The sequence below is a fragment of the Trifolium pratense genome, linkage group LG5 (assembly GCF_020283565.1).
Source record: "Trifolium pratense cultivar HEN17-A07 linkage group LG5, ARS_RC_1.1, whole genome shotgun sequence".
Taxonomy (NCBI): domain Eukaryota; kingdom Viridiplantae; phylum Streptophyta; class Magnoliopsida; order Fabales; family Fabaceae; genus Trifolium; species Trifolium pratense.
Window position 1 is genome coordinate 57,794,563 of NC_060063.1, and position 10,323 is coordinate 57,804,885.

The window sequence follows — 10,323 nt, forward strand, 5'->3', positions numbered from 1 at the left end:
TTACTAGGTTCTGTTTTGATTCATTTCGGCACGTATGTACCGAACCAATGTTATGCTGGCCTAACAAGCGCAGATTTCGGGTCGTATCTGCCGAAATACTGTCACTAGGTTCTGTTTTGATCCAATTCGGCACGTATGTACCGAACCAATGTTATGCTGGCCTAACAAGCGCAGATTTCGGGTCGTATCTGCCGAAATACTGTGACTAGGTTCTGTTTTGATCCAATTCGGCACGTATCTACCGAACCAATGTTATGCTGGCCAAATATGCACAGATTTCGGGTCGTATCTGCCGAAATACTGTTACTAGGTTCTGTTTTGATTCATTTCGGCACGTATGTACCGAACCAATGTTATGCTGGCCTAACAAGCGCAGATTTCGGGTCGTATCTGCCGAAATACTGTGACTAGGTTCTGTTTTGATTCATTTCGGCACGTATGTACCGAACCAATGTTCTCCTGGCCAGGAAATATTGGTTGCTTCAATCATCACATGGAATTACATCCACGCCGAAACCATTGTTCGGATGTTCAGACCTGTCCAAATTTCTTTCAAATAGTTGTTCATTTTCATTTGCATTTTTGTCGAATTCAATATATGAAAACAGACAGATTCACATCAATACATTCCATTGTTCAAAAAACAAAGTCCAATTGTTCAAAATACAACCGAGACATAAATTTAGTCGCACAAAATACAAAGTCCGTTGTTCAAAATACAACCAAGACATAAATTTAGTCGTACATAATACAAAGTCCAATTGTTCAAAATACAAAATACAACCCAGACATACATTAAAGTCCTTTGTTCCTAATGACTACTTGGACCAGCCTCCTCTCCAGCCTCCTCTCCTGAACGTTTCTTCTTCCTCTTTCGCTTTTTTCCTTCACCCGAGTCTGCCTTTTTCCTTCGTCGCACAGAATATGTCACCACAGGCGTCAAATCATTGTAAACTTTTTCAAGTAGCTCCTTTGCCTCCTCGAATGTCAAGTCACCATCAAGCTTTTCCCTCACCTCTGCGTGCACCGTCTTACAAATTTCAAACACGTCACATTTTTCTGCAGCAATGTCCTCCTCAAGCAATACTTCATAATCGGCAGGTCTTTTCGGGTTCCCATCAATTGGTGCCCATAACTTCGGATGCGAGACACGATAAAACCAAGCAATGTATCCGTCAACGGTCTCAAAGCCATTATGTGCTCTCGGGCCACGCATTTCCTCTGTGACATAGTTAGCAACCAAATAATCAGCAAATGCTTCAGCAATACTAAACCGAGTCATACCAGCCTTTGCAGAAACATCTGGATGTCTGGGAATAGACTGCACATGTCCAAATTGCCTGAGGACACGCTCTGGCAAATATGGAGAGATCATAGCGGTTCCACACATAATCCAGCCGGTGTACCAACTAATATCTTCAAATGGGCGTGTTTGTCTGTGATCCTCATATGGGCGCCACGTTACCTCATCAACCTCCATCCGATCCAATGTGGTCCTATGCTCAGTTGGACATTTTCCACCTTTAAATGGATAATACTTGGCCGCAATTGGATCATTATGGCTGTAGTTAGTGTCAACATATCGCGATCCGAACCTCTCGAAATGCGACAAAATCCATGCCTATACCAAAAGTGAACAAATAAATAAATACTCACATTAGTTATACAAATATGCACCAGTATGAAAATAACGTAAGTTTAAATATACATACATGAAACATGGCGTTGTAACCACCAAGATTTCCACATCTCGGGCGACTTGCAGCATCCAAGTAGTTATACATATAAGCCAACCCAGAAGCACCCCAATTCCATGTATTAACCAAACTTAGGTCTTGCAAGTAAGTCAGGAAAATGACATCTACATACTGCATGCTTTTGTTGGTGAAAAGTGTTGCACCAAGCAAGTACAGTAAAAATGATCTAATCGTGCATTCCCTCAAATGCTGCACTTTATCATCCGGCATCTTTTTTTTTTCAGCTCGCACCACAGCTTTCATATTTTCCGTATATATCTTATCCAGCATGAAAAACCCAATATGTGCTCCTTTCATTTTTTTAAATTCCTTTCTGCATTCAGTTCTTGAGAAGTTTAGGTACTCGTAACACATATCTTCACCTTCTTCAACTGTGCATGACGTTCCAAGGTGGTTGAGCATTTTACCGGTAATCGGAATGTGAAGCAAGCAAGACACATCATCCAGGGTTATGGTCATCTCACCAATGGGCAGATGGAAAGTACCGGTCTCCGGATGCCATCGCTCTGTAAATGCTGTCAATAGACCCCAGTCAAGATGATTGTAATTTGTCTTCAACAGCGGTCGAAGTCCAGTAGCATCAACAACGTCCCAAAACCACCGAACTCCTCTTCTTGGTAAATCGAAGTCGTTCATTTTCTTTCCGTTGTTCATGCACCTCAAGTACCGATTTTTACACTGCAAATTTCAAATCAAACACACATTTTCAGTGGATATGGATATGTTCAGTGCATATGGATATCAATAGCTAAAAACATTAAAACTACAAAACTTTTAAACTTACATCTCCTCTCCAAATCGCGACAGCAACATGTTTCCCAAATCCGGGCAACAACGACAACTCCTTTGGACCACCATCATAAGATGTAACTGGTGGTTCTGATACAGGTGGTGGGTTTCTTCCTTGTGTTGTTCTCGGATTCTTTTTACGTGATTTTTTTTCTGGTGGTGGTGGTGTTTGTTCTTCAGCAACTTCCATCTCATCTTCCACATCATCAGCAACTTCCATCTCATCTTCCACATCATCAGCAACTTCCATCTCATCTTCGACTTCCTGCTCATCTTCGTGTTCAGACGCCTGTTGCCCTATGTCCACTTCATGCTCATCCTCAAACTGTTGTTCCTCCACATTCTCATCTTCAGATTCAGGCTCTACAATAACACTTTTCCCCTTAGTTTGTCTTGTGTTTCTATGTACCTTCGCAGCCTCTCTTCGTGCAGAGCCCTTCGCAGCCTCTCTTCGTGCAGAGCCATGTGCTCTACTTTCCCTTCCACCTCTTGTTCGCCCAACATCATCTGTCATTCCTATAACAAAATACACAACAATAATCAAGAACATTCCTATAACAGTAAACAATTTAAAAATACAACCATTCCTATAACAGTTACTAAATTCAATTGCACACTTACTCATTCAGGCATTTTATCAAACACTTGGTGCACATATATCAAACAACCAATTCACAGTTACTCATATCAACAAATCTACACAATCAATCTCATTCAAGCATTTTATCAAACACTTGGTGCACATAATCCAAACTATGAATCAAAATTTTATGCCATAAATTAAATTAACATCCCAAATCGTGGAATCAACAACACAATCAAGAATACAATCTAAATATAATCCAAAACAAAACCAATTCGTGGAAACCTAAGAAAACCAACAATACAAGAGAGATTAGTTTGAAAACTTACTTGTTGAAGTGAAAGAATCCAAAAACGCAATCCAAACCGTTGGTGATGAATGATTTGTTGTCAACGAATTTCACCTTGTTCTTCTTTCTTGCCTTCGAATTTGCGACCCTAAACCCTAGAGAATCGCCCTTCCACCTTCAACACTTGTGATTATCGTAACTAATGAGATGTTTTGTGTTTAAAACTGTATCTCACGTCCGTTCGGCACGTATTTACCGAACCACAGCGTTTTCGTCACGTAATTACCGAACCCAAGAGTGTTCGTCACGTATTTACCGAACGAAATTTCTTTCGGGTTGTATTTACCAAACGAAACTGGTTTCAATTGCGAGGGTATTTTGGGATTTTAGGGGGGTTTGAGAGCAATCCATGGGGCTTAAAAAGCAATTTTCTTTTCTTGATGGACAATAAGCTAGAATCAACACCATCTTGTAGGCCTTGATTTTTTTTTTTTTTTACCGTATTTTATATGTACAAATTTTTTACCCCGTTTAATAAAGACTTATTCATGTCAGAAAATTTATGAATCACACAATGCGAATTCTCCCCTTTCAATTATATTTTCTCTATACGTAGTTGATGTTCAAAGTCTTGACCACTTACTTAAGGCATAATTTTTTTTATCATTTAAACCGATTTATTGTTAGTCTTTTTCGACATGATTAATTATTAAAAAAAAATTAACTTCGTGTAAGTATCGAAGAATATAGAAAAAATAGATTTTATAAAAGAAAAAAAAGAGGAACTTATTATTAGTTAGCACACAGAAGTGACAGAACTTAACTCTAACAAAAATATGATATGCATTTCATAAGTAAATAAAAATAATTAGAATATTGTCTTTTCATTGGTTTTTTCATAAAGTAGTAAATGCTCTTCTGTATATGATCGCACATTAAATGCCACATAGACCTGTTTTTTTTTTCTTTCCTTCAAACAAGTGACATACTTCGATGAGATGCATTTTAAAGTGTTTGATAAGTTGTATGGATATTTGAAAAGGAAAATTCTATGGTACATTCCTTAGTTGGAATGTTTTGGTACATTCCAAAACTGGCCAATGAGGATGCAATGTTGACCAACTTTGAATGATATGGTACAACCTTTATGTATGATACTTACCATGGAACTTACCATCTTTTAATATTTCAACTAAGTCCCTTACATATTAAAACTTACACAATTACCCCAATATTATATTTTGTTAATTTTGTAAATTAATTAAAACTAAATTAAAACTAAATTTAAAACTAAAATTAAATAAAAAACAACATGACAAAATAATCGTTGTAATTATTTTTGAATCAAAGTTCATTGTTTTACTTCTTCTGAACTTCATCGTCTTCATCGTCTTCATCACCAACATTGGTTTCGTTTTCCTGAACTTGTTTTCATCCCCAACAAAGTGTAAACAACAACATTAACCTCCAAAACGGTCGCAATTGCTGGACGAACAGACTTTGCTAGTTCATTGTTTTCCTTCACCTGAGTTTGAACGGAACTCCATTCGACGGCGAGTTTGTGAAAGAAGATTGCGTGTGCAGTTGCTAAGGTAAATACGAAACAGTAATAGTTATTAAGAATTAATTTGATTTCAATTTGGGAATTAGGGTTTATGCAGAAAATCAGTTTGATTTCGTTTGGGAGTTAGGGTTCATGCTGAAATTGAATTGCAGTTTTATTTGTAATTAGTTATTAAGAATTAATTTTGATTTTCAATTTGGGAATTAGCTTTAATTTGTTTTCTGTATAAAATTAGTTGTGTGAGTATAAATTTGATTTTCAGTTGTGTTAGTTACCTTTCATTTTGTTTAGGAATTTTGGTGGTATTGTTATTGATGGTGACAATTGTTGTGTTTTAGGTTCACAACAATGGTAAAATTTGATGAATCTCTAGATGTTGATTCTAATGAAGTTAGTTCAACTGATAGTCATACATCTGATGATGAGAATTCCAGCTATTCGGCATCCAGTGGGCATGATAGGTCAGATGATGGCGATGATCATGGTGACCACCATGATGATGGTGATGATGATGATGATGATGATGATGGCAATGACCATGATTTTGCTGATGAAGCATCTATAGGTGAAAGAGCGGTACGTATTAATTCTATGACTGCTGATGAAATTCGTGGTATGGATTTTGGTAGTGTTGACGAAGCTTATGAATTTTATTATCAATACGGTAAATGTAAAGGTTTTTCCGTTAGGAAAAGTGATGATAAGAAAAAAATAGGGCCTGATGGTAGTAAAATAATAACAAACAAGCTTTTTGTATGCAGTAGACAAGGTTTACGAGATAAGAGACACATATCTAGGTTAGATAGGAAAAGAGAGCACCGACGTTTGACACGTACGAAATGCACGGCTAGGTTTCGTGTGACATACAAAGCCGATAAGGGTAGATTTGTAGTGTCTGTGTTTGAAGAGACTCATAACCATGAATTAACATCAGCTAGGTTTGTGCACTTACACCCGGTTTATCGTAAGATTAGCGAAGCAGATAGAGCTCAGGTTGATGGTATGCAGTCACGTGGAATTAGAACTTGTCATATTATGGGGTACATGGTTGCTCAGAAGGGTGGATATGGTGGTGTTGGGTTTACGAAGAAAGATCTTTATAATTATTTTGATAAAAAAATGCGTGATATTGTTAAAGATGGTGATGTTGCCGCATCGCTACATTATCTTAATGCAAAGTCAGCTACTGATCCCATGCTCTATGCTGAATATGCTGCTGACACTAGCAATGGACGGATGAAGTCTCTTTTTTGGGCTGATGGGACCAGTAGATCTGACTACTTCTGTTTTGGAGATGTGGTTGCATTTGACACAACATACAAGAGGAACAAATACAACCTCCCGCTGGTTATATTTTCAGGTTGTAACCACCATTCCCAAACAATAATTTTTGGCGCTGCGTTGGTATCAGATGAAACCACGGAGACGTATAAGTGGGTGTTGAATTGTTTTTTGGAGTGTATGGAAAATAAACGCCCAAAAGCTGTGGTGACAGATGGAGATGGGGCTATGAGGGAGGCTATAAAAGAGGTTTTCCCCGATTCGACTCATCGGTTATGTGCCTGGCATTTGAATAAGAATGCAGGTGAGAATGTGAAGAATTCAGGTTTTCTGAAGGGATTTAAAAAAGCCATGTTCTCAAATTTTTCAAAGGATGATTTTGAAGAGTATTGGTCAGAGATGATTAAAGAAAATGGAGTTGAAGGACATCCGTGGGTTATCAAAACCTACGAGAACAAGTTACTATGGGCAACTGCATACCTGCGGGATAAGTTTTTTGGACGTATAAGAACTACGTCCCAATGTGAAGCAATCAATGCAATAATAAAGAGTTATGTAAGAAAGAAAGGATGCATCTTTGAATTTATGCAAAATTTTGAGCAGGCTCTAAGAGGCTACAGAAACAATGAACTTGTTGAAGATTTTAAGTCAAAGTTTTCAGAACCTGTGTTGACAACTCAACTACGTTTGATTGAGAGCAATGCCGCTAAAATCTATACAGCGGAGATTTTCAAAGAAGTGAAAGAAGAAATTATGAAGGCCGGTGAATTGATTGTTAAGCATAAAAAGGAAATTGGAGATACAAAGTTTTATACTTTGACTAAATATTGTCGGGATGCGTATGAAAGAACAGTTGTTTACGATGGTGATACATTCCAATGTTCGTGCAGGTTGTTTGATTCTCGTGGACTTCCTTGTTCTCATATTTTTCATGTGATGAAGGAAGAACATGTTGATCACATTCCTAGCACTTTGGTATTGTCGCGATGGACCAAGGATGCTAAAATTGATTATTTGAACATGGTGGATGTTAATGATCCAGTTGATTCCGATGTGATTGAGCTTGCCCGTTTTGGTGCATATTGTTCTGTTCTGACATCATTTTGCAAAGAAGCTTCTAAAAAGAATGGTGTGTATGGTGACATTATGGATGACCTCATGAATTTAAAAAAAAAATATTGCAGTGTTGAGGATCCTATTGGAACACAAAAGTCAGTTGTTGGTGATCCTATCCCGGTTCAGAGTAAAGGTGCTCCAAAGAAAAAAAAGAATGACGCAAAAGCTCTCAGGCATTGTACTCATTGCAAGAGTACAACTCATAATGCGAGGACTTGTTCGGTAATTTTAATAATTCTTGATTGTTTATCTTTCGAATCATATAATATGTTTTATTAATTATATTGTTTTATATTTGTAGTAAAATTTCTTTTTTATTGTTATAAACAGGATAAAAAGAGAAAAAAAAGTTGCAACGCTGAAAGTAGTGTGCAAGACATAAATTCAGAGCTACCGGTTGACGTTGGTGAAAGTAGTGTGCGACAGAAAAAGAAGAAATGTGCAGAGCAACCGAAAGACCTTTGCGAAAGTAGTGTGGCACCAAAAAAGAAGAAATGTTCAGAGCTACCGAAAGACCTTTGTGAAAGTATTGTGCAAAAGAGAAATAAATGTTCGGTGCAATTGAAAGAGCGTGGCGCTAATGTGTCAACACCAACACATATTGATGTTACTAGTGCGACCGGGCAATTCACTCCGATGTATGGATTTCAACATATGATTCCTATGTTACATCCGGTTATGCAACAGATGCACGTACCATCTGGACAACATGTTCCACCTGCACAACATGTAACTTCTGTACCACATGTACCACCTCTATACCAACTGTATGGAATGAATGTTGGTGCAAATTCAACTTCGTGTTATGGTCTGTTACAACAGGTGATGAAATCTGCTGATGGTAAACAATGAGGTTTTGTTTTATATATTAAATGTGTTGGATGTACTATGTGATCGAATTTGAGATTTGGGCTGTAATGTTTATGATATTTTGAAACTAAGTTTTTTGTTTTTAATGTACATTTACATTGAGATTTGGAAAGAATTGAACTAGAAATTATTTTTTTTAAGGTATTGTTAAATTGTGATTGAATTTTGGGACATAATGTTTGTTAATACTATTACTGAAACCATTTGTTAAAGAGAAAAAAAAAAAAAAAAGAGAGCAAGGCATATGTTGAAGCAGGCTATCTAAGTATTTGTGTTATTTATGTTTTGATGCGCGAAAGAATAACAAATTAATTGATTTGGTGCAGTGGTTAGGGCGTTTAACATGGAAAGACCTGGCAGGAGTTCGAATCCTGTTGGTGTCTTTTTTCACATTATTATTTCCAATTTTATGTTTTAATTATTTCATTTTGAATGATTTGTAAAGTTGTAGTTAATTTGATATTTAAATTTATTTTATATTAATAGACATATATCGGTGACTTTTAAATTTTAAATGAGTAATTATTTATTATTCAAAATTTAACTCGTACTAAACTTCGGTTATCTATTAGGAAACGATTGACCTAACTAACCTTAGACTTAGGTGCTTGGTCCGGTTTCGATATTTGACTACTAGCCTTATCGTTTGACCTAACTAACATATATCGGTGACTTTTAAATTTTAAATGAGTAATTAATTGAATATTCGAAATTTAACTAGTACTAAACTTCGGTTATATATTAGGAACCGACAACCCTAACCTTAGACTTAGGTGCTTGGTCCGGTTTCGATATTGGACTACTAGCCTTATCGTTTGACCTAACTAACATATATCGGTGACTTTTAAATTTTAAATGAGTAATTAATTGAATATTCGAAATTTAACTCGTACTAAACTTCGGTTATCTATTAGGAAACGACAACCCTAACCTTAGACTTAGGTGCTTGGTCCGGTTTCGATATTGGACTACTAGCCTTATCGTTTGACCTAACTAACATATATCGGTGACTTTTAAATTTTAAATGAGTAATTATTTATTATTCAAAATTTAACTCGTACTAAACTTCGGTTATCTATTAGGAAACGACAACCCTAACCTTAGACTTAGGTGCTTGGTCCGGTTTCGATATTTGACTACTAGCCTTATCGTTTGACCTAACTAACATATATCGGTGACTTTTAAATTTTAAATGAGTAATTAATTGAATATTCGAAATTTAACTCGTACTAAACTTCGGTTATTTATTAGGAACCGACAATACCTTAATTGGTTGCTTAATTGGGCCATGTTTATATTAATACCCCCGCTATAATGAATACACCAACTAATAGGCCCAGGCCCATTTGATAAGCAGTGTAAAGTTTTGTATTTCCCACAAATACAAACACACGTGGTTACGAAAGGTCACGCCTTTCTCCACTTTACTATTTCTCTCTTCCCCTTCCACACAACGTTTCACTGTCTTCACTTCCACTTTGCTTCAAATCGATTCGTTTTCGTCCCAAACGTATCTCCGATTCAAAGCTTGTTTTTCGACAACTATCAATGGCGTCTTCGTCGCAAAACAGGTACACCCTTTGCAACATACATTGGCGTTTTCGTTGCATGTGTTTGGCTTTCTCTTATAATTAGTTTGCGTGTTCAGAGAGATCGAAGTGTTCTCTGATGCATGTAGTTGTTGTTGTTTAACATGTTCTAGGGTTTGAATTTGTTTTTTTTTTTTTTTTGTTTACGGAAGAATAAAAAAGAATTTTTTTACCCAATAATTAGTTTTTTTAATAACTTAGAATAAGGAAAAATGCTGCTTAGATTCAATAAAGAAATTTAAGTTTGTTGTCTTCTATGTACATGTGTTTGGATTAAATTAACTATTTTTGGTTAAAACATGATAAAAGATGATGTTTATTCAAAACTTGTTTATGCTGAATTAGGAAACAATCCCTGAAAAGGGTAAAAATTGAGCCTGAGGATCTTATTTGCTTGAGTGATGACGAGGAGGGTCCAATGGTTAAGGGTACTAGGAATGGAAGGATGCAGGGCAAGAGTGCTGCAGTACAGGGAATGAATGCTT

The 10,323-nt window shown here is 36.5% G+C and overlaps 2 protein-coding genes across 2 annotated transcripts; one reads left to right on the top strand and one right to left on the bottom strand.

The window, feature by feature from the left end:
• Nucleotides 1-619: 619 nt before the first annotated feature.
• On the bottom strand, nucleotides 620-3,844 carry LOC123883447 (protein MAIN-LIKE 1-like). Its single transcript, XM_045932252.1, has 4 exons — nucleotides 3,459-3,844; nucleotides 2,542-3,062; nucleotides 1,713-2,435; nucleotides 620-1,621 (listed from the first exon to the last, which is right to left on the bottom strand). The coding sequence occupies exons 2-4, from the start codon at nucleotides 3,058-3,060 to the stop codon at nucleotides 812-814; spliced, it is 2,052 nt and encodes a 683-aa protein (XP_045788208.1). The 5' UTR covers nucleotides 3,061-3,062; nucleotides 3,459-3,844; the 3' UTR covers nucleotides 620-811.
• Nucleotides 3,845-4,930: 1,086 nt separating this feature from the next.
• Nucleotides 4,931-8,286, top strand: LOC123885094 (protein FAR1-RELATED SEQUENCE 5-like). Its single transcript, XM_045934323.1, has 3 exons — nucleotides 4,931-5,010; nucleotides 5,321-7,601; nucleotides 7,710-8,286. Exons 2-3 carry the CDS (start codon nucleotides 5,331-5,333, stop codon nucleotides 8,229-8,231), a joined length of 2,793 nt encoding a protein of 930 aa, XP_045790279.1. The 5' UTR covers nucleotides 4,931-5,010; nucleotides 5,321-5,330; the 3' UTR covers nucleotides 8,232-8,286.
• Nucleotides 8,287-10,323: the final 2,037 nt, after the last annotated feature.